This window comes from Aedes albopictus, chromosome 1 (genome assembly GCF_035046485.1).
Source record: "Aedes albopictus strain Foshan chromosome 1, AalbF5, whole genome shotgun sequence".
NCBI lineage: Eukaryota > Metazoa > Arthropoda > Insecta > Diptera > Culicidae > Aedes > Aedes albopictus.
Genome location: NC_085136.1, coordinates 326,234,479 through 326,258,366, shown reverse-complemented (window position 1 = coordinate 326,258,366; position 23,888 = coordinate 326,234,479). Strand labels below are relative to the sequence as shown.

At 43.3% G+C, this 23,888-nt stretch overlaps 1 protein-coding gene across 1 annotated transcript; it reads left to right on the top strand.

Annotated features, from left to right (window-relative positions):
- The first annotated feature begins 16,602 nt into the window (after positions 1 to 16,602).
- LOC109416102 (larval cuticle protein LCP-17) lies at positions 16,603 to 17,151 on the top strand. The gene is made up of 2 exons (XM_019690072.3): positions 16,603 to 16,756; positions 16,820 to 17,151. The coding sequence occupies exons 1-2, from the start codon at positions 16,745 to 16,747 to the stop codon at positions 17,123 to 17,125; spliced, it is 318 nt and encodes a 105-aa protein (XP_019545617.3). The 5' UTR covers positions 16,603 to 16,744; the 3' UTR covers positions 17,126 to 17,151.
- Positions 17,152 to 23,888: the final 6,737 nt, after the last annotated feature.

Sequence of the window (23,888 nt, the reverse complement as noted above, 5' to 3'; positions counted from 1 at the left end):
AAAGGTTACATTTAAATTGTACATGATTTCATAGTTTTTAAATCATTGTGGTTTTTTATAGTGCATTTTGTTTTTTTTTCATGATCACATAAACATTTTGCCGCACATTTTGGAACTTCTACACTCCAAAAATTCTTAACGTCCCTATTACCTGAAAACATATGTGGTTTTCGTCCACCATACTTTTCATGTAAGAATGACATGATTGGAAGATGGAAGGTAAGGGAACTCACAACTGAGAGATATGTGGTTACCGGAAATTCATGTAAAACTTACATGGTTTGAACAGTAGCTTTGTTCTAATTTTTATTCAATTTCTAATACTTTAAAAGAGAAATAACAAACACTGCACATAATTTAACTTTCATTTTATCCATTTTTATTCCAAATATGTATAATAATAAATTTGTGAAACAAAACTTTGACGGCAAAATAGGTTCAGCTCTTGGAAGAGTTTTATCAGGCACAACTCCAGTCCAGACCAGGTTTGTTCCTGAAAATACGCTATGTATTTGTAGTAGATATCTTATGAGACATCTAAAATCCAGCTAAGGATGATAATTTCACGCCTATTAAGCTATTAACTTAAGCTATTAGTTAAGTTAAGTTAAGCCTATTTAAGTAGCGTTCCAGTGGTGATCCATGAGATTTCAGGGGCAGAACATGGTATTTCAGGAGCGTTCCAGCGGTATCAGGGAAGTTGCAAAGAGTTTCAGGGGCATCCCGATTCAGGGGCATTGTAAGGGATTTCAGTAGCGTTCCATGAGATTCCAAGATATTTCAGAGGCATTCCACGGAGTTTCAGGGGTATTCCAGGGAGTATAATTGACGTTTAAGAGTTATTCCGGGAGTTCCAACGGTTTTCAGGTAGAGCTAGGAGCGTTTCAGGACTTCTAAGAGGTTTAGGGGTGTTTCACGGTGTTCCATGAAATTCCTGAGAGTTTCATGGGACTTCTGGGGCGTGCCATGAGGTTTCAGGAATGTTCCAGGGTATTTTATGGGGCGTTCCAGGGATCTTCATGGCTTTTGGATTCAGGGGTTTTTACAAGATTCAGGAGTTTTTGGGAATCCAGGGGTTTTTGAAGGTGTCCCACGGGTGATGCAGGGGTTTCCAGAGGGTAGTCTGAGTATCGCAGCGGGCTTTGGGGGGTCGCAAGGACGTTTTTGAAGAGTTACAGGAGTTTCAGGGACGTTTCAGGGTTTTCTATGGGGTTTCTGAGTGTTTCAGGGGGATTCAGGGGAATGCAGTGGCTTTTCACGAAGCTTCTGGAATATTTAAGGGTGTTCCATTGAAGTTTAAGGAATTTCGGGAGCTTTCCATGAGTTTACAAGAAGTTTCAGGGGGTTTCAGAGGCATACCAAGGATGTTCTGGAGACACTTAGTATCAGGATGTTTCACCGGGTTTTGGGAGACCTCAGAAGCTTTCCGCGGGTTTCAATGGGTTTCTGGAGCTTCCACAGATTTTCAAGGGGTTTCAGGAAGTCACGTGTTCCAGTGGGTTTTATGCGATTTCAAAAGCGTTCTAGGAATTTTCCAAGGGTATCAAGAGCTTTTCAAAGAGTTTCAGGGATGTTCCAGTGGGATTCAGGAAAGTTCCATGGAGTTTCAGAGTATTCCAGCGGTTGTCAACAGGGTTTAGGAGCGTTCCGCGGGTTTTTAAGAGCTTTCAGGGACGTTCCTGAAAGTTTCCGGAGTCTTCGGTGGCTAAGGGATTTCAGAGGCGTTCCAGGATGCTTCAGGTGCGTTCTATGGGGCTTCAGGAATTCTGATTGCTCCAAGAGTTCCTTCAGAAATTCCTCCAGGGATTACTTCAAGAATGCCTTCAGGGATTTCTACTGAAATGCCTTCAGAGATTTTCTCAGAAATCCCTCCAGGAATTCCTTCAGGGATTCCTCCAAGGATTCCTTCAGGATTTCCTCTAGAGATTGTATCAGGAATTCCTCCGGGGATTTTTTGAAGAAGTTTCTTCAAGGATTCCTGCAGGAATTTTGTCTGAAGTATCTTCCGAGATTCCTTCAGTAATTCCTCTGAAATTTTTTTCAGAAATTCCTTTGAGGATTCATGCAAGAATTCCTTAGGGAATTTTTTCAGCCATTTTCCAGAGATTACTTTAGGAATTTCACCAGGTTTTTTTTCAGGAATTCCTCCATAAGTTTGTTCAGGAATTCCTGCTGGGATTTTTTTAATAATATCTCCAGAATGAAGGAATTCCTCCGGGCACTACTTGTGGAATTCTTTCGGGCAGTACTTCAGAAATTCCTCCAGGAATTCCTCCGGTGATTCCTTCAAAAATTTCTGTGGTTTTTTTTTTTCAGGAATGCCTCCAGAAATTCGTCCAGGAATATCTCCAGGGATTCCCTCAGAAATTCCTCCAGGGATTCCTTTAGGAATTCCTCCGTAGATTCTTTCATGAATTCTTCCGGGGATCCCATCAGGAACTCCTCCAAGGATTCCAACAGGAACTCCTCCAGTGATTTCATCAGGAACTCCTCCAGAGAATTCTATAAGAAATTCCGCTGGGGATTCCTTCAGGGATCCTTTCAGGGTTTCCTTCAGGAACTCTTCCTGGGATTTCGCCAGAAATTCTTCCAGAAATTCCTCCAGGGATCCTTCCACGGATTCCTTCAGGAATTCCTCCGGGCACTTTTTCGGGAATTTCTTCGGGCAGTACTTCAGAAATTCCTGTGGATTTATTCAGGAATTTCTCAGAGGATTTATGCAGGAATCTCTCCAGAGATTCTCCCAGGAATTTCTCCAGAGATTCCTTCAGAAATTCCTCCAGCGATTATTTCAGGAATTCCTCAGGGATTCCTTCAGGAATTCCTCCGGGGATTCCTTCAAGAATTCCTACGCGGATTCCATCTGGAACTCCTCCAAGGAATCCATCAGAAACTCCTCCAGAGAATTCTATAAGGAATTCCGCTGAGGATTCCTTCAGGGATCCCTTCAGGGATTCCTTCAGAAATTCCTCCAGGGGTTTTGCCGGAAATTCTTTCAGGAATTCCTCCAGGGATACTTCCGACATTCCTCCGGGCACTCCTTCGGGATTTTCTTCGGGCAGTACTTCAGAAATTCCTCCAGGCACTCTTCCAAGAATTCCTCCGGTGATTCTTTCAAGGATTCCTGTGGATTTATTTAGGAATTTCTCATAGGATTTATGCAGGAATCCCTCTAGAAAGTCATCCAGGAATTCACCCAGGGATTCTCTCAGAAATTCCTCCAGGGATTCCTTCAGGAATACCTCCGGGGATTCCATCCAGAACTCCTCCAAGGAATCCAACAGGAACTCCTCCACAGAATTCTATAAGGAATTCTGCTGAGGAATCCTTTAGACATTCCTCCGGGGATTTTAGAATTCCTCCGGGGATTCCTCCAAGGTTTCTTTCGGAGATTCCTTCAGGAATTTTTCCAGAGATTTCATCAAGAACTCCTACAAGGATTCCTTCAGGAATTCCTTCTGAGTTTTCTCCAGGAATTTCTCTGAGTATTTCTTCAAGAATTCGTTCACGAATTTCTTTAGGAATTCCTCAGAGAATTCCCTTAGGGCCTGTCCATAAACTACGTAGACTTTTAGGGGGGACGGGGGGGTCTGACCAAAGTCTACGCTCCATACAAATTTCGAAAATTTTGTATGAACGAAAGTCTACGAGGGGGGAGGGGGGGTTCTGAGATGGCCAAAAATGAGTCTACGTAGTTTATGGACAGCGCCTTAGGAATTCATCCAAGGATTCCTTTAGTAAATCCAATAGAGATTCTTTCAGGAAGTCTTCCAGGGATGCCGGAATTTCGCCGGGATTTTTTTAAATAATCCGTCCGGGGAGTCCTTCAGGAATTGCTCCAAGGATACCTTCAGAAATTCTTCTAAGAATTCCTTCAGGAATTCTCCGTGGATTCCCTGATGCGTATGTGGTTGATTTGCGTACAAAACTGCACTTCTTGAGGGGGAATAAGCGAGCCTCCAATCACCAGATTGCTGTACCCATAAAACTCTGCGAGCAGCTCACCATTTTCGCTCATTTCACCAAGACCAGCTCATAATCTGTGTTGCCGGGCCGATCATTCCGTTAAAGACGTCTATGGTGATCTGTGATCCTAATGTCGCCATTTGAAACTTTATTCACGACGACCTTCAAATCACTATAGAAGTCCTCCTTGTCCTGAACCCGTGTTCTGAATCTGGCAGTAGTGCTTCATTAATTAATTGGCTCCCACTTGATGAGCACCCCCTGTAGCTGGACGCTAAGTAGGAAACCAATTCCTCAGAGTCGGGGGAGCGTGTTTGCCTCGAATACCGGAATATAACAATATTCCGTTAGGATGTTAGGATCTCTATTGGTTTCTTGAACGGTTTGTTGAGATAAGCCTGAGGTCTCCTATCTTAGATATAGCTTCCGGTGGAGGAGCATTTCATATTCAGCCACTGGATGCTTGAACGTTTGGGACGTACCTCCGCAAACTAGCAGAAGTCAGTTGGCTTGGGAAGACCAATACACACTGTCATCGTAATTTGGTAAAATAAATTTAGAATGTCCACTTAAGTAAACCTTATTACAAGGACAATTTGGAGGGTATTGAAGATCTGCCGTAACACTTGAGAGAAATAAAATCAGTCATATTGATAGAATGAGTCTAATTGAACCAGATGTGGGGATAAATATGATGGCTGCTAAGGTATTTACGGAAACAGATTCGAATAAGATACGTTGTAGTCAAATATCACACACAAACAACCATGAACAATAGGCTATTGATACTGATTCAAGTGTAACAAATTGTACAATCTACATGACGTAGATGAAAAATTTCCATCTTTATATAACGGATTTAAAAGTAATATTCATCAGCCCTCGAAAGTCAATTTCAAATTGAGTTTTATTGCTCTTTAATCGCTATCATCGGCATTCTTCTAGCGAAACATCATGTTAATAGCCATGAATTCGGTGGTCAAGCATCGTAACCCATTGGAAACTCATTAAATGCTTATCTTCCATCGGACTATCCGAAAAATTAATCTTTCGAATTCCGTTCATCCACGACCACCAACTGCAACCGCTCAAAAGCATACATATCAAAGCGAAACAAACCTGTCCCCGTTTCCCTGTTCAAATCCATCATCATCATGTGGTCACGCAAATTAATCATCATCAGAAATATAAAACGGCCAAAATCGGACGATCGACATCTGTGCGACAATGTGTGCTGTCACAAGAAGCTATCCCATCAGAAACTGCGCTCGCGATGCTCTCTAAACTCTAAAATTAGTCGATCGTTAATTATTCAAATTCGGTTAAATGGTTTGCTCGAACTGACTGTTTTTATTACGCTCTCCCGTGAATAGACCAGCCAGAGTAGTCGCTTCTAGCGCAGATCATCCTTCCACCGTAATCGATCCATCCATCCGAGGTGGGGAAGCTATTTTGCGCGATACGATCACTAGCCTAGAGCTATCGAGCAATTTGTTAAATTTTTATGGATTTTTCAGCTTCATCCAACTTTCCGTGATCGAGATGTGACATTTCATGTTAGATTGTTGGTCATATTAATTCCTTGATTGCTCAAAAGTCAAAATTGTAGCTGAACTTTAGAGCTGATGTTGAAAAGTAATCGAATCTTTATCGTTGGCTGAAGCCGTTTTGCATGTAAATTGCAATTTATAGAGTTTCTCGTAAACAGATGAACTTTATTAAGAAATCAATCAACTCCCAATCGTGACTTGAACTTTGCCTTTTACGAAACAATCAGGGGAAACGTGATCCCTGACTTATTCTCAGTCCAAGCGTTGGAGACCAAACAAGCCTAATTCAAACCGGTCGCGGTCGGGAAGAGATAGGCAGAAATACGTAATTTGTCCTTTCGGGAATAAGCTCGTGGGGTTTTCTGGGAACGATCAGCTGCAGCCGAAGTCGTTAGGGACTCTAAAGTTCTGACCGAATCCAGAAACAGGCTGGCTAATTGGCGAGGCTTCTGCTTGAACCAGTTCCGAGTCGCTGTCGTCGTCGTTTTATGAATGAGTCAGATAGTCTCGTGTGCGGTATCATATTTCCATTCGGTGGTGATGCAACAGCAGCAGTGAAGGGGGATTTCGTTGAGGGTCTTCCGAAAAAGTAAAGAACTGTTGCCGTGCCCTCAATGTTCTGGTTTCCGATTGGGATGGGATTCGGTATTGGTATCATCACCAAGTGTCCACTCTTGATGCAAAAAAAATGGAAATAACACAATTCTGGTGGAGGATACTTAGAACCGTGATTACATAGCCCAGAACTGACCAGAACCCTTTAAAAACAGTGGTTGGTTCCTACACAACTGAGCGTCTGTTCCCTAGAAGAAGCACCTCACAACAGCGTCTGTTCCTCATGATCAAGGCGACTGATGAACGTCTAATTCCCAGGGAAGAATTTAAGGTTCAACAATATACTATGATCCTCCAGAAACTTATGAAGTTGGTGTTCGGGTATGGGAGCCATCCGTAAAGAAGAATTGTAACGGAAAATCCACAAAACAGAATGTGACGCGAGACAAAACAGGACTAGCGATTGGAAACTCGGTACATGGAACGGCCATCTCCCAAATTCACCGTGAGCACCCGCATACTCGCCGATCTTCTTGAAGCACTGTGGGGCGGATTCAGAAGTGTTTAGAGGTCGTCATATCATCTTTCAGCACCAGAGGCGAATGAACCCTTCTGGTTTAAAACCTCTATAATAAACGCAAAAAAGGATCTATCAGAACTGCGACAATGAAAGCGACCTGGAAACAGCTTTTATCGTTATGGGTTATATACAGAAGCATGTGATCGGTCAATGGCCGATCGACGGAAGAATATGTAGGGTGATGATCAAGAGTCGAGACTTCAACTTCTGCATAATGAACGTGTATAACCCACACTCCGGAAGCGCGGATGATCATAAGGATGCATTTCACACACAGCTCAAACGCGAGTACGACCGCTACGTCAAGAGCATCACAGGAGACCTAATTGCTCAGGTAGGCCAGAAGAAGGAATTAGACCGACGGTTGGAAAGTTCATCACGCATGAAAGTTCATCAAGCTTCAAATAACTTTTGACCCCGCAAGTCGATCGTGTCGGCCCAGAAGAGGACGTGCCTGAACCGTAAGATGCTGGTCTAGTCAACGGCAGCTTCCGGAGTGGGCTTACAAGGCCTCTTTTGATGGTGAAGTTTTCGGTGGGGTTTGTCCTAAGCAAATAATTTGATTTTACCTACAATTTTTTTTTTGCTTCTTAATGGGTCATCGTGCAGCTGCAGGTGGAGCGCTGCAATACGAATCTCATCCTTCGTGTCTCCAGCAGGTTGATCGTAGAGCGGTACAGGGTATGCGGCAGTGGTGTGCCGTTCTTCCGCGTCCCAGGCGGCGCAGGCGTTCAGAAATCCAACGCGAGTAGGGTCGCCTTTCAGTTCTCCGAAGGCGACCGGATAGCGGCCTGTAGAGCTGAGATCTTCTCGAAGACTCCTGCTTTCGTGTTCAAGATGGCGAGGATGTCTAGATAGCCGGCGTGCGTAGGGCTGTCCGCGGCCGAAGAGCGGTTGATGGAGCGCCGGGCAGGGCCGGCATTATGTGCCAGTCGAAGGTGGCGGACAATCGGTCGTGGTCCAGCCAGAGTCAATCCAGCGGTTTGCCTAGAAAATCACTTCCAATTTTTCCGTGGCTGCCTTAGGCAAAGGTTTTCGTACAAGCTTGTCATTCCAAAACCGCGAGCTGGGATCTTTTCATTGGCGGAACTCTGGTTCGGGATTACTGGGTTGACGCGGGTCACCGGGAGTGGTGTGAAGTGCCCTCGGACTAGGGGAGGCAGTTGTACGTCCACAAAACAAATTCAACTTAATCATCCACAGCTTTTTAACAATTGCACGGATCGGAGGCTGAAACGTAAAAACTCCGACCTTTGCACTTCTGCCTCCAAGCACGAGTAGCGATTTATAGACTCACAACATCTCTCTTTCCCTGTCTCGCAGTGTCGTCTCCCGACTATCTCTTCGAATTTCTCTCCGTACTCCGTGTTTCCGCTCACATTGCGTCGACATGCACGACGCCCACTCTTCAAAGCGATTCGATTTCGTTACCTCCCAGAACATGACTATTCTTTACTACACCACCAAACTTAACCTCAAAATGATTGACAATTCTCAGGTCATTTTGACAGATCACACACATGCACGACGAACACAAAAAATATCTACTACTTTACCAACTTTGTTGTCGTCTCTTTCATGCTCGTGTTACACTAGTCAAAATTACCTAAGAATTGTCAGTCATTTTGAGGTTAGGTTCGTTGATGTAATAAAGAATATGTAGCACCTTCTTCCAGGCTTGATAATCCTCCTCGAAATCAAAAGAGTTTTGCAACATGCTCTAGAGCGGTGTTTTGCTTATGCCTCGTCGCGAGGGAGCGAACGCACCCCAAACAGAGAGGCAATAAAAACTGAGCGAGGAAGAGGGGAACGAAAAAAGAGCCGATGATTATTTCGGGTTTTTGAGTGCGATTTTCGCCTCGAGAGTCTTTCTTTGTATGGGAGTGGAACTCGCGAGAGCTTTTTGAGTGTGAGTGGACGTGAGAAACACAACAAGAAATTATGAGTGTTGGACGAACTCCTCGCTGCGCGGCAAGCTCGCGCTCGGTGCTGTTGAGGATTTGCGTTGTGATTTCTGAGTTTTATTTTCACTCCTCAGAGAATCGCCAAAATCGCTTCCTCATTTTCTCGCGAGGGAGTTTCTGTCAAGCCTGCCTTCTTCCAAAACAGTCTCGTTCTGATTGGCGTGTAGTGTACATAGTGTAGTATAAAGTATTTCATAAACTGTATTGAAAATTGAACGAAAAAAATGTTCGATCAGAAGATGCAATTTTATTTCAGTGCATTTGTCAACACTAAGTCGATATAACGAATCAGTGGAATGACAGATGCGTCGATCAATAATAGACCGACAAAGCAAGCCAAGCTTCAAGCCTGCTCGACTTGGGGGGTAGGGGTTGAAAAGTCCCAAAAAATGACCATGTGGTTTATGGACAGCCCCTTTCAAGCTGCTAAAGAGGCTATGATCCTTCTGGAACTTATGTGCGAAGTTCGTAACTTTATTTGAACTTCGTGGAACTTGGAAGTGCATGTTGTCAAGATCTCTTCAAAGCAATTTTTGATGCACGAAACGGAGAAAGCGGCGTTGGACAGATTCGATTGTCTCGGCACCGTTACAGTATGCCGGACTCCAGACTGCAGAGCAGTGTTCCATAATGGTGCTCACTAAAATACAGTAAAGAGAATTTAGACAATGGACGTCACTACTCTGAGGATAAATCATCAGAGCTCTTTAAGCTTTGCCGACCGTATACGATACATGCTGGTGGTAAGTCAGCTGAGAGCCCAGTATAACGCCTAGGTGGTTCAATCGCTATATATATATAGTGAAGCCAAGCATGATGCTGTAGTCGAAGATAATCGGCTTCTTACGTCGAGAAAAACGTGATGACGACGCATTTTGTATGATTGACTATCATTGATTTCAACGAGCAGCAGTTGGTTAAAAGAGGGTGGATCTTGAGGAACATTTTGAGGTCGTCAGCATACTTTAGTCGGGGTCCTTCGAGAGGAAGAAGGAAATCGTTGAAATACACTGGTCTCAGGTGGCTCTTGAGGAACACCGGAAGAAGCGTGAAAACTTTCTGATCTGAAAGCTCCGCACCATCAGTTGACGATCGGAGATATCGGCCTAATGACCCAGCATCGCAATGGAGTGGTACTAACAGGTAGGAAATGTGCTCTTTCAAGAATACGGAAGAAACGCCATAGGGCCTAGGGTTGAAAGACGACTTCAGTTTGGAAGCAGCTCTAGCGATCGCACCAACTCAAATGTCGCAAGCGCTCATCGTTTGACCGGATAGAGGAACATTGCTGGCTGCCCGATTAACTTCGGCGTCGGAAATAATTGCATTGTTGCACGCGCTAGCAAATTTTTCAGCAAACAATTGGTACATTTCCGAAGTGGAAGAAGTGGAATATTTCGCTTGTAGAGAAACAATGACGACTCATGCTCTGATAAACACTGTTGAATCACACATAGTGATCTCTAAGACAAAGTGAGCGATGCTTAGAAAATTTCCCGCCTTCGCTAAGTTTATAGCTTTTGCTAGGATTTCGGTCACAACGGAAAACTTTGTAGTCGGGGCTGAACGTCTGACCAGAAAGCGTTCTAGAATCGAGCCAGAGAGGTCTCAGTTGAGACGATAATGTCGTAGCAGGTTCCGAGATAGGTAGGCGATAGTCGCCGATAGATGTGTTCATACCGCCGGCGTTTTGGTAGTAGGGGAAATGCGGACATAACGCCCCCCGGGGGCAAAACGCCTTCACGCTATTTCATCATATTGTGAAGGTTTTCGTTAGATACAAGCAAACTACAACTAAAACTGAGCAGGTTAAGCCCAAGAACGGCGATTTTCCACATTTGGGAAGATTCCCCAATTTTCAGCGCACAGAAATTAAGACATTGCGCGCTGATTATAATATGGAATCAGACCATTAAGGTGAATATATAACGAAGCCCCACCTCGATTTTTTAAGAGCACAAATCTGAGGAACCCTATGACGGATTGCGCTGAAAAGTTGATCGATTGGTGCCCCGCTGGTGGTGACCAATTGATCAACTTTTCAGCGCAAACCAACCCTCGGTTCTTCAGATTTGTGCTTTTGAAAATTTGAAGTGTGGCTTCGTTATACATTCACCTTTATCCACCACGCGCCTCCTACTCCTTCATTTGCCGCTGGGAAGAGTTCGCTGGAGCCCCTTGGTATTTCACAAAGTCAAAGCGGGAAATGCCAGCGGGCGTTTTGCCTCACCCAAAAAGGCGTTTTGCCTCCTGCATTTTCCCGGCACCTAAAAAGTAACACTTTGTTGAATTGTTTATTTGAATAGGAAATTTTGAGGGTACGCGGGTCAAAAGTTGAAGTCTCTTAAGTAAAGGAGTAAACTGCTATCCAAGGCAGAATACGACCTTAAAGACAGATTTGTTAGAATCCCAAAATGGCCGCCACAATGGCCGACTTTGACACCTGCTCACGATTTCGAGGGCACAAATCTCTTCGTAAACAAAACTAGCGTACCTGAGCATCTTATTTTAAGCTTATTACAAGTGAGCAAGAACAGAATAATAAAATGCACTGTTGTTTGAAACTTGCTTCGAGAGATTTGTGCGTTTGAAGTTCTGATGCACTGTTGAAGCGGGATTTCATGAAGTTTGTCCTTAGAATAAGCATCTTTTGAGGTTTATGACCACATATGCTTTGGCCGGGCGTTATGCTCCTCTTTCCCCTATAAGATAGCGATGTGTTATGTGTAGTGCATGCTCGCGGATGGCCGTTTTTCCTGAAAGTGACGTGTTCATCAGGTGCCGATTGAGGGTTCATCAAAGGAATTGGATACTCGCTTAGGTCAGATTGCTTGAAGGACCCTCTCTCCACATCCAAACGCAGGAACGACTGTGATGAACGTCGACTGCGAGTGGCGCGACTATGACGGAGGGATCAAAGGCATCCATGGAGCTTTCTACGTTGCATTCCGGTTGTCCTGTAGCGGGAGTGGTTGAAAAATTTCCGTCTCTCATAGTGAATACTCGTCTAGGTCAGGTTGTTGAAGACCCTCTTCCAACATCCGAACGTACCTAATCCAGAAAACAAATGGCATCGACCTAGAGAAGCGTTCGCTAATATGTGGACTGTTGGTTTGTCTAAATTATTGGATATGGGCAAGTTAATTTTTTTTATTCTTAACCACTTATCCTATTGTACAGCCCTTTTGTCCACTAGGGCACTACGTGAGCGATTCCAATTGGCGGCTGCACTTACACTTTGTACAGCACCTTAATGTATTCTATTATATTTTTATTCTACTATATCGAACTGGTTTGCCTTTGTGCTGCTTTCACTTTTCTACCCTGTCCTTGGTAGAATGATGGGCACGACGATGAAATGTTGTTCCTTTGCCAGTCCGATTGTGGGTCGTCCATTATGGGTTGCCATAGGCCGATATCCAATTATCCGGGTCCGTTTGAGCTATGAGAGCTCAGAAGAGGGTCAAGTACTAGCCGCTCTCGGGGGAAAGAGCAACTGACGAAGTGCCGGGGCTGGAATCGAACCCATGACCATCCGCTTATGAAGCGAACGTGTAGCCACTGCGCCACGGGCCCCGGCACCATAGGCATTCTTGCAGGAGTTCATATATAGATTCCTTCAGGATTTCTTCCAGATATTCCTCCATGTTTTCCCCCAGAAATTTATCTGGCATTTTCTCGAAGGGTAACTCCAATAATTTATCTATGGATTTAAGAAAATATTCGTAAAAATGTCCATGGATATTCTACAGACATTCCTTGAGAAATATCTCAAAAAGTTTTTACTAGGGTTTTTGCAGACACTTATCCTACAGTTTTTTTTTTCAGAAATTCATCCATAGATTGCTCCATAATTGCTTACAGAAAATCCGTCAAGAATTTTATTGAATGAATTATCAACGAATTTTCCTGAAAGTTCCTCAATAAGCTATTTTCAGAACATTCACCAAGAGTTTCCAGTAAAGTTTCTCTAGTTATTTCTCCAGGAACTTACTTACTTACCTGCTGTGATTCCTTCAAGAAATTTCTTGGAATTTTTTCAAATATTCCTTCAACTGAAGATATTTTTACCTTCAGGAATTTTAGGGATTTATTGAAAAGCTCTTACATGGAGTTTTCCAGAGGTTCTTCTAAAAAAATCTTAATTAGTACTACAGGGATTTCTTCGAATTATTTCCAAGGCTTTCTCATGGTGTTTATACAAGGATTCCTTGGAAAATTCCTTCAGTGATTCTTGCATGAATTCCTACAAGATTTTTTTATGGATTGCTCATGCGGTTTTATCAAAAATGTGTTCTGGAATATTTAGATATTCCTCCAGGGATTTTTAGAAATTGCACAAAAGTTAGTGAATTTAGAAATCCTTGAAGAAATTTGTAGAAAAATCCATAGAGGATCTGAAGAACCTCCAGAAATCCATCAAAAAACTCCTGGAGAAACCTTTAGAATTTCTTAGGGGAAATTTTTTAACAGAATTTCAGGGCAAACTTCCAGAAGGAATTTCTGATGCTGTATCTGAAGCAATTCCTAGTTGAATGATTATGTTCATAGGAGAATTTTTGAAGAAATTCCTTAAGATTCCACCTAAATTCCTAGAAAACAAATCAAGAGGAACTCTACTTGCAATTCCAAGGTAAATTGCTTGGGATATTTTTGGAGGGGTTCATGGAGAAATCCAAAGCAATAAAACAAAAAAAAAAATCGGCAGAAATATCTGTAGAAATCGCAGGCAAAACTGCCCATATTTGCATAGTCGATGTAACCACCATTTTCAATGCCACCGTACAAAAGCTAATATCTAACGCGTGTGCATATTTGTGACCAGTTTTATTAAAAAGATCACAAAATCTAACCCTTAGTTAGATGTCAACGCGAAAAAAATCTTGTACTTTATATTTATTCATTGTTAAAATTCCAAAGTATGTTGAAAAGTACACTGGCGCTTACATCGACTATGCGAATATGGGTAGAAAAGGACTGGTGTATTTTTTTCAAAGAAATCCTTCTTTGAGATACTTCTAAAAGAATTCTCAGAAAATACTTTTATACAGTTTCGGGCGGGATTTGTGCACAAAAATCCTTGAGCTTATACCGGGAGGGATTGCGGAAGGAAATCCTGTAGAAACAAAAATAATCCTGAAGGAATTCTATCGACAATAGGTGTAGAATTTAAAAAAAAAATAGGGGAATCCTTGAGAGAATATTTGGTAGAGCTGCAGAACTCTCTGCAAAAATTCATAAAAATCTTTATTGAAAAACGCCTTGAAAGGTGATAAGGATTCTGAAATAATTTCTGCAGATATTTTTGAAAAAATCCGAATGAATCCCTGAAGGAAGTTCTGAATAAATCCAAAGCAATCCTTGAAAGAATAACTGGAAGAAGTATTGGAGAATCCCCTGGAGGAACTTTTAGATGAATCTCTTGTGAATTTTTTTAAGGAATTTCTAAATATATGCTCACGAAAATGCCTGAAATAGTATGTGGAACCTCTGGAGAAATTCAATAATTTCTGAAAAAATTCTGGAAAAATTTCTGAATTTTACAAGTAGAAGTACTAGAATCTCAGAATATTTGAGAAAAAATTTCTTCTGGAATTGCATGATTCGAAGAAAGATAAATGTTCCTGAAGAAACTTCTAGAGAAATGTTATAAATGTTTTAAAAAAACATGACGGAATACAAACGTGCACTCATATGGCAAGGATACGTGAATCTCAGAATCGCAAGGAAAATTTCTGAAAGGAAGTCGGAGGAACCCCATGAACCACTTTCAAAATCTTTTCAGAATCTTTTGAGAATTTCTTTGCAAAATTTCGGAAAAAGTCTCAAGGAGAATTCCCGGAGAAATTCCTGAAATATTCTCTAGAGAAATTTTCAAAGAAATGCATGGACAGGAATGCATTCTAAAGGGTATCTAGAGGAATCTTCGGGGGGATTTTTGCTGAAATTCTTCTAGGAAGCTCGCCGAAAATCTTCTTTCTGTGAAAACTCCAGATAAAATTTGATAAATACTGAAGAAATCTCAAAGCAAATACTAACGGTGGTCTTGGAAGTAGTCATACAGAATTTTCTCGGGGTTTTAAGAAAAAACTCTTGCTGAACTCACGAAAAGAATTCCATCAAAAATGATACTTCCACGACAGTAACAGGATATTTTCGTGAAATAAGGATGCATGGAGAGGGCGCTACGCGCTAGCATTTGGAAACTTTGAGTAATCTTCTCTGATTTTACTATTTATGACAGCATTGCATTAACTAAACAAAAGCTACCATAAGCTAGAGGGGCTAGAACCGGACCTAGATCCCCATCTTTTGGAGGCCTGTACTGCCGTGAATCGCAAGTCAGTCCCATCTGTAAAAAGTAGGCATTGAGAAAATGGACTCTGAAGTTTTCAAATTCTATTTCTATGAGAAACTTCATAAAATCGCCATAAATTGAAAACTTCTGCGATCATCATGAAACTTTCACACATTGCTTCAAACATGAAAACGCTACAGTGAAAAATATAAAACTGGCTAGAACAGTGTTAGGTTTTGTACTGGAGGGTACACTAGTTCGTAATGGGACTGACTTGCGATTACATTTCATTATGGGACAATCTGACTTGGTGTTGTTTTTCAATTTTACTGAACAAACTATATATTTTTATTCACGTAACAGATAGTTCATCGGAAGAAAGGTCGAAAACGGCCATTAACTCATTTTTGCCCAACATGCAGATGGGACTGACTTGCGATTCACGGCAGTGTAGGAGTCGTGAAAATTCAACTGCTAAAGATCGTCGACAACGCCAACCTTGTTTACGAGGATCTCCAATGCTTCAGTTTGCAGCCCCTGACGCCGATACCAGAGGACCCTGGTGATCTAGACATGGCCACTTCCTCGTCGGAAGTCATTTGCAAACGGTTCCCGAACTTTATTGGAGGGAGACTACCGGCAACCGTTTGGACTACTGGGAAGTAATCTAGAAACGTCTATAGCAGATCTGGTCCCGCTGATACCCAGAGTGGCTACAACAACACCTGCAATCTCGCGCAACGAAAGAATGCAACCCGCCGGTCACCATTGAGGTTGACACCATCATGATCCTCCAGGAGGACAACGTTCCACCAGGATATTGGCCGCTAGGAAAAATCGAAAAGTTGTATTGCAGTTTTTTGGAAGAAAGTTCTAATTTCTTCCAATTGGAAGCTGTACTAACACTTTGTAATGCGCCTAAATGTATTCTATTCTAATTCTACTATATCGGAATGGTTGCCGATGAGCTGTTTTCACTTTCTATCCTATCATGGCATAATGATGAGCACTAGGATGTTGATGTATGGCTGTTGGTTGTTCCTTTCTCCAGTTCGATTGGAGGTCCATTATGAGGTGCCGTTTGCCGATGTCCATGTATGCGGGTCCGTTTGAGCCATGTGCTCAGAAGAGGGTCTCTCAGGGGGAAACAGCAACTGACGAAAGTGCCGGGGATGGGATCAAACCCATGACCATCTGCTTATTTTGGAAGAAAGGTATCCCCTAAAGAGGTAAAACGTCTTTACTGACACCCACTCTAGAATTTGATGCTTCTCTCTTCTTGTGTTCATATGTACTCATTTTCCATTTTAAAATGGGGAGCCTCGTAGCCTAAATTTCAGGAATAGGAATAAATTTCACAACAAGTGCACATGACAATTCCTGCAACCCTGCTAGATGAACATCTTCCGTTTTTCCTAATCCAGTGAAATGATACCGAAGACTTCACACGGTGCTGTGTGGTGGACTGCACGGCTGTCGGCCGCGATTCCTGCCTGCCTATCGAACCTCAAGCCAATAAAATATTGTCATCGCGAAATTTATGCAAATTGTGTTGAACTTTTTCTTTTGATGTTTAACAAGCACCTCAACCATCAGCACCGCACCTGTTGCTGTCGCTGCTGCTCCTTCTGCTACTGCAGAACTTAGAACTCGTTCTAAGCGAACTTTATGGCGAAATTAGCCCCAGACGTTCTGTCGTCCTGCCCGGCGAAGAAGAAGTTCTGAATTAGATGCACTATATAAGGCTGTCGACGATCTGTCTCGATCAGTTCATTTCGTCCTCGGTGCCTGATTGGAGTTCAGATTCGTCCTAACGCAAATCCATTTCAACATGAAATTCTTGGTAGGCTTTTGGGGTATTAAGGCCTTTTGAATGAGATGTGACCTTTCTTCCTTTCCCGTGTAGATCGCCCTGACTGTCCTGGTTGCCGTCGCTTCGGCTCGGCCGGACGTGATGGTGAAGAACCAGGAGCTGGACATCACTCCCGACGGCACCTTCAAGCACCAGTATGAACTCGACGACGGAACTGCGGCCGGTGCCGAAGGCAACGCCAACAACGTCAACGGATTCTACCGCTACAGGACTCCGGAGGGCGAGAATGTGGAGATCACCTATGTTGCCGATGCCCTCGGATATCAACCGCAGGGCGCCCACGTTCCGGCTCAGCTGACCAAGGTTCTGAACTACATTCGCTCCAACTACAAGCTGTAATAAACTGAGCTGAGTGCCAACGCAAAGTCTCTCTTCTTCTTCTTTCGGGGTGCCCCCCCTGTAAACATATGAGAAATAATTCTTGTGCCCAAGGACCTATCGTCTAATTTAATTGCCTCTTCCTTCTCGCACATTTGCTACATGAATCTATTTTCGATTGCGGGATTGCACCCTTATAGAAAAGACATGCCGTCAGTACTAGTGACGACGATGATGAAGAGATACACTCGCACACAGCACGTTTCCCCTCGTTAGCAATCATACTTCTCTCGGTTTGGTTGCTATGAATCGTCTCTAAACGACGGCGTGGTGCGTCCGCCTGCTGCAGCTACCTTCCTTGCTTGGTCCCTTCCTGTTTCTTCGGTTTTGTTGATCCTTCTCGACTGCTTAAATCTTCAGTGCGGTGCAATGTGAGTTGTAAGGCAGTCGTTTCCAATCTAGTTTTCTGTACGGAACTTTGAAAGGTGGTAGTTGTAATCCACCCAGCTGACCAGACTGAACTAAGTCAACCCACAGACAAACAGACGTCGCTCTCACCGCTTCCCATCGATTACCTTTTTATCGGTTGATTCAAATATTCGATATTTGGTCAATTATTACCCAGTCGTGGTGCTGGTATCGTTTTTACTCCTGTTTGACGTTTGCTCACTACCTCCATCTAGTTGTGACTTATCCAAACACGGCATGATTAGCATTGGGCGATTACGATTTCGTAACGACGATTTTTAATATAATTTGTTCTAAGTGTTACGTCTGTGTCAGTACTATTCTTTCCTCGACTCACTAAACAACTTTCCCATGTCCGCGAAACCCTTCGTCTCTCTGGAACCACTAAAAAGGCTTCTGGAGCTTCTGTGAAATGAATTTGCTAATCACTGCTCTTTAGAGAACTGCCTGCGACCGGGGGCATAAACACCCATTTAGACTAATTAATGATTTCTTCAGCATTTTTTCCCATCATCATCATCCTCTCCGAAAATGAGAACGCGCCAGCGATGCGATGGCCTGACTTATGATGGATACAGTATTTATTTGTATTGCCTTAACTACCATATAATTTCCCTTCGTTCAAACGCGCCTGCTGCTGGGGCTGCATGGCAAATGAGCAAGTTGAAGAATCTCCTCGGAGCAAGCAGGAGAGAAAGAGCGAGCGCACGCCTGCCTGCTGATGTATGGTGCCCCCGACGACGACGACCAAAGTGGTCCCCGAAGGAGCATATAATAACCCTATTAAATGTGGGAGAACTTGCTGCGAGGGGTCCACCAGAACGAGAACGAACATCTCTAATCCGCCGAGGATTGAGCGAGACGGAGAGAGTAAATCATCCAGCAGAGTCGCAGCAAACAAGTGAATTAAAGCTCATCATCAAAAGGCATAGGGCGCAGAGCACGCCACCGCCACAGCATCCCATGCGGGCCTACGGATTGCATCCGCCCCACTCCGTACGCATCTCACCCTGCTTCGCTAACTGCTTCAATGAAATGTGTACTAACTAGCGATGTAGGTACACTCGGGTTCTGACGATGATGACGGTCGTCTTCGTTTCACACACAGCACCACCTCCGACCGGGTCCTCGCTGAGAGTGATGCTATTTGCTACTGTTGTGGATAGGGGGATGCCTTCAAGATTTAGCCAGGGACTACATTTCCAATACATATCAAACACTAAAATGAACAACATCACAATAAACTTACTACTTTCAGTTCTGAACACCCATGGTGGTGCAAAGGGTCAAATTGGAAGATATTCATCCTGGACGATTGCCAGCCATCGCCTTGACCTGTGGTCAAATTTCTGTCGACTTGCTTGATTTCGTTGTTGAGGCTGCACCGCCATGAACCTCTGGGTCTGCCTCTGCTGCGATGTCCTGCTGGGTTCCAGTCTAACGCTTGTTTGCAGATTTCGTTCCTGCCCCTGCGTAGAGTTTGGCCAACACACCTCCACTTTCGCTCTCGAATTTCTGTGGCTATCGGCTTTTGATGACATCGACGATGGAGCCCCACGTTGGAGATCCAATTGTGAGGCCACCATGCACGAATCATATGCCGCAGGCATCTATTGATGAAGACCTGCAGCCGTTGAGTGTCCTCCGCTGATACACACCAGGTTTCACTGGCGTACAGCAGCACAGATTTCACGTTCAAGTTGAAAATTCGGCAAGATCATCGAACTTACTCCATTTAGGTGTTCCATGGTAATGGGCTGTCACAGCAATTCATGATTTAGTTCGCGATCAATCGCAGGATCTCGTCGATTACGATGAGTAACAGTAGCGATGATAGTATACATCCTTGCCTCACTCCAGAAACGACCCGGATGGGATCGGACAAGACACCATTGTGCAGTACTTTGCACGAAAATGCCCTGTACTGTGCTTGAATAAGGCCGATGATTTTCTACAGAGGAGTTTGAGAACGATGCACAGCAACATGATACCCCGCCAATTATCGCACACGCAGAAAAATGACGCTTGTTTAAAACAATAAAACGCTTGGTTGATTTCCAAACTGAGAATTTACTTATACCAAAGTTATATTTCTCTGTTCTAACTTGGAGTTTATCGATTAAAACAACCAATCACCATTATATCATACAACGTTAGGAACTTCATTTGTTTCTACGAAATGGGGACCACAAAACATGGCCTGGAAGCACTCACACATCTTTGAAAAAGTTACCCCAACTTCGCCACAACGAGGAACGTGTAGCAAATCCATCACTGCAACTTCCAAGTGCAGTTTTGGCCGTGATGTATAACGCGCAGGAACTAAAGACAGTATTCGCAAAAAGTTGGTCGGTTTCGCCTTTTTGTCTCTTTTTATTCGATCTCCTTTACATCCGCTTGCCGAGCGTCTAAAAATAGATTTCCGAGCTGCCGCAGGAGCTGCCGTCACTAACACAATCACATTTCGGCTTTGTTTAATAGCAAAAGTGCAGTCGTTTGAAACAAACCGTTATTTTATATTGAATCTACCAAATCTCTGGTTGTTCTAACAAACTGTCAAAAATTTTGACAAATGAAAATATTTGTATTATCAAACAATGGAACAGTTCAGTTTTAACTTGAAATTAGTTTGCCGCTATAGTAAACAGAAAAATTGGTTGATTTGAACTAGATTTTAATTGTGTTTACAATTTATTTCTCTGCGTGCATATAGTCAGGTCACTCTTTTTGGGAACCTTTAAGAAGGCGCCTTGCATCCAGTCGTTCGTAAATGTTGCGGTTTCCCATATGTTGCAGAATAATATAGTTGCAGTATAATATATGCAGCAGTTACGCAGATACTTCAGGATCAGCTTTGAGCATCTCGGCTAATTTCATGTCTCCTGCAATGATGGAGCTTCGGTGTTGACACTGGTAAAGCGTCGAACCCTTGGTGGATCATGTTGAGATGTTGGTGGCGTGGCCGATACTAGGAAAAGGTTTCCAAAGTGTTCGAACCAGCGATTCAGCTGGTCAGCCGGCTCAGTCAATAGCTGTCCAGATGTATCTTTCACGGGCATCGTAGCATTGATCTTAGTTCCTCTGAAGCGACATGAGACAGCATAGAGGAGACGAATGTCACCGGTATTTATGGCTTTTTCGCCTTTGTCGGCTGTCCGCCAACGCTCTTTTGTCCCGCCTGCATAAGCGTTTCACTTCTTTCTCGAGAGCCGAATAGCGCTGACGGGCTAAACCTTGGCTCCTCATGTTTTCGCTCGCTCTATCGCGGCTTTGGCGTTCCTTCGCTCCTCTAACCCCTCCAGGTGTCATCTGTGATGCACTGCTTGCTCTGGGTGCGTGCGTACCTCACCCAAATTATCCTCGCCAGTGGCGATGAAGGCGTTCTTGATGGCGCTCCATTCATATTATACGCTTCCACCCTCTGGAATATACGTAGCACGGTTCTCCAGCTCCTCGCCGAAGAGCATTTTCACCGTAGTGTGTTCCAGTAACATTGGATCATGGTAAGGTTTTGAATCCGTGTTCTGAATCTGGCCACAATTATCCTCTCATTAATAGGTTTCCATTTCATGAGCGCAACGTCTGCGTGAGCGCTGAGTAGGATACCAACTCTACGGTGGCGGAGAGCATGTTCCGCTTGAAGTCGTTGCCATTAAGTCAGATCGTAGTCTTTCATATTTGGACTCTGTAAGGGTTTTTAGGTTTCTGGTGCAATAGGTTGTTGGCCTAAGGTCCCCTATCCACCGTGGTGGGGCGAAAACATTAGGTATAGCTTCCGGAGGGGGAGCATTTCATACTCAGCCGCTGAATGTCAGAATGACGCTGTTTGTGCCGCACCTCCTTGGCGGTCTTTGTCGCTTGACCCGTGGAAGCATCAGTCAGTAGGGTCAAGTGGGCTAAAATGCCATTTTTCAAATTTTCATCGTTTTCAATGATAATTAGCCTCATTTGTTAGGCTTCCAAAGTGATAACAGCAACTAGACAATGTTTGCTCGATACTTCATCAAAAATATTCACAAAACTATTGCATTTTCATCGATTTTCAGCGATTTTAAAAACTGATTCGTTAAACGGAAGTGGTGCAAACGACCATCTGGGGTAAGATGCCACTTCATGAAAACATTCAAAAATTACGTCCATCAGTTTTCGGGTATTTCCGACTCCTTTTCCCCCCTGTGTCACGCTTTTTTCGTATACTCAATAAATGGAGTGTTACCCCCCTCCCCGCAAAACGATGATCGTAATATTTGAATGACCCCTAACATGGAAAGCTTAGACATCAACAACCATGCGTCTCCATGTGTGCCTCAATCTCGTTGGAAACACTTGGCTGGTAATAAAATCACCAGAAAACCTTAATTGCAAGCACGAAAAACCGGAAGTTGCCAATTTTCATTGGGAAATCAATGGATTTTTCGTGGGTTTGGTGGCCTAGCTTCTAGAAGAATGTTTGATGCAAACATATCTTGACACCATTAACCTATAGCAATGATCAAGTCCCATTCAGGAATGATTTTATGAGTTGGGCCATTTTACCCCATCTTGGCATTTTGGGCTTTGTTCCCCTATGATTCGCAACACTCAGTGTTACTCAGCCAAAGTACAATCAGGTAGACAAAGAGGCGACCGCGATTATCTTTGGTGTTCGGAAATTACACCAGTATCTATTTGGGCGAAAGTTAATTTTGGTTACGGACAACAAGCCTGGTGTGCAGACTTTTCCGCCTGACAAGGGTTTGAGAACACTCTGTACATTGAGTATGAAACATTACGAGGTCGTTCAGATCAGTCAGATTCAAACGCTTCCGGTAGACTCTAAAGAACTCGGTGAGGTTACCACAAGAGATGGAAGTGCCAAAGAATTGATTCAAGCGTTGAAGTCAGGTAGTACTATGGGAGGTCGTCCGGTTTGGCGTGGACTAGAAAGAATGTAGCATGCGGCATGTTCGATGCGCGGAATTCGGGTATACGTTCCTCCAACCCTTCGCAATCGTGTTTTGGGCAAGCTGCATGCTGGTCATTTTGGAGTATCCAGGATGATGTCATTGGCGAGGTCCTACTGTTGGCGAGATAATATCGATCGGGTTATAGAGGAGATGGCTCAGAACCAAACGGTCAAACCCTTCTAAAGCACCAGTTCACTGCTGGGAACGTCCTTCAGAGCCAATCTAAAGGATTCATGCTGATTTTGCAGGATCATTTATGGGGCTGTATTTCTTTATCATACACACCAAACGCTTTCAGCAATATTTTGCTGAATTTTGTCGAGCTGGACCCTTCAGCAAAATGTTTTGCTGAACTTTCGGCAAAGTTTGCTGAATTTCAGCAAAACGTTACTGGTGATCAGCAGAGTTTACTGAACAAATCAGCAAAACTTTGCTGAATTTCAGCAAAATTTTTACTGAAACCTTCAGCTCGGCAAAATTCAGCAAAATTTTGCTGAAACCCTCAATCGATTTTGATGTGTAGTTGATGCTCACAGCAAATTTACTGAAGTAAAGACTATCCCGGATATGACTACGAAAACAACGATTGAAAATATGAGGGAGTTTTTCGCTGTATCTGGCTTGTCATTGGATCGAGAAACACAATATAAAAACTTAGTCAGTAGCAAAAACTTCTTAAGAGAAACGGGATTGTGCATAAGATGGGAGCACCATCCCATCCCGCGACGAATAGCCAAGCATGAAAGGTATGTCCAGACGCTCAAGGACAAAATCAAAGCGCTGAAATGTCCACACTCTGAGGTCCACGTAGAACTTCAACGGATCCTTTAATTCGGGGATACGACTGAGATTATGTACTGTTACGGTTTGGCCTCGCAGTCTTAAGGATAATGGATAACACAAGTTTTTGATTATTCCCGACGTTTCGGCCCGTTTGAGACCTTCTTCAAAGGTTCAAGCTTCAAGGCTTTCTGGTCAAAAACAGTTTTGTTAGACTTGAAAAGCCATACGTTCGTTTTGGTTTGATTTTAGCCCGATCGACTATGGACCATAGTGATGCGCACAAACTGTTCCTTCTCCAGCGGTCTGCAATTCGGGTTCTATCTTCACGATCTTCCACCATTATTGTTGTACAGTACCTAAAAGAAGATAGCTTAGGAAATCATGAAATAGTGTCCTTACAAAAATGAGATAAATATTTAAACCATAATTTTTATTATCAGTGTAGTTGAAACCAGGAATTTTGTGCGAGAGAAAATCGATTTTTCTCGAAATTTATGCGTCAGACCTAACTTCGGAAGGGCTGCGCTGTTTAGCGGGCCCTGGGGGCGACATTAGTTTTCCCAAGCCGAAATATCCCAAAAAATAAC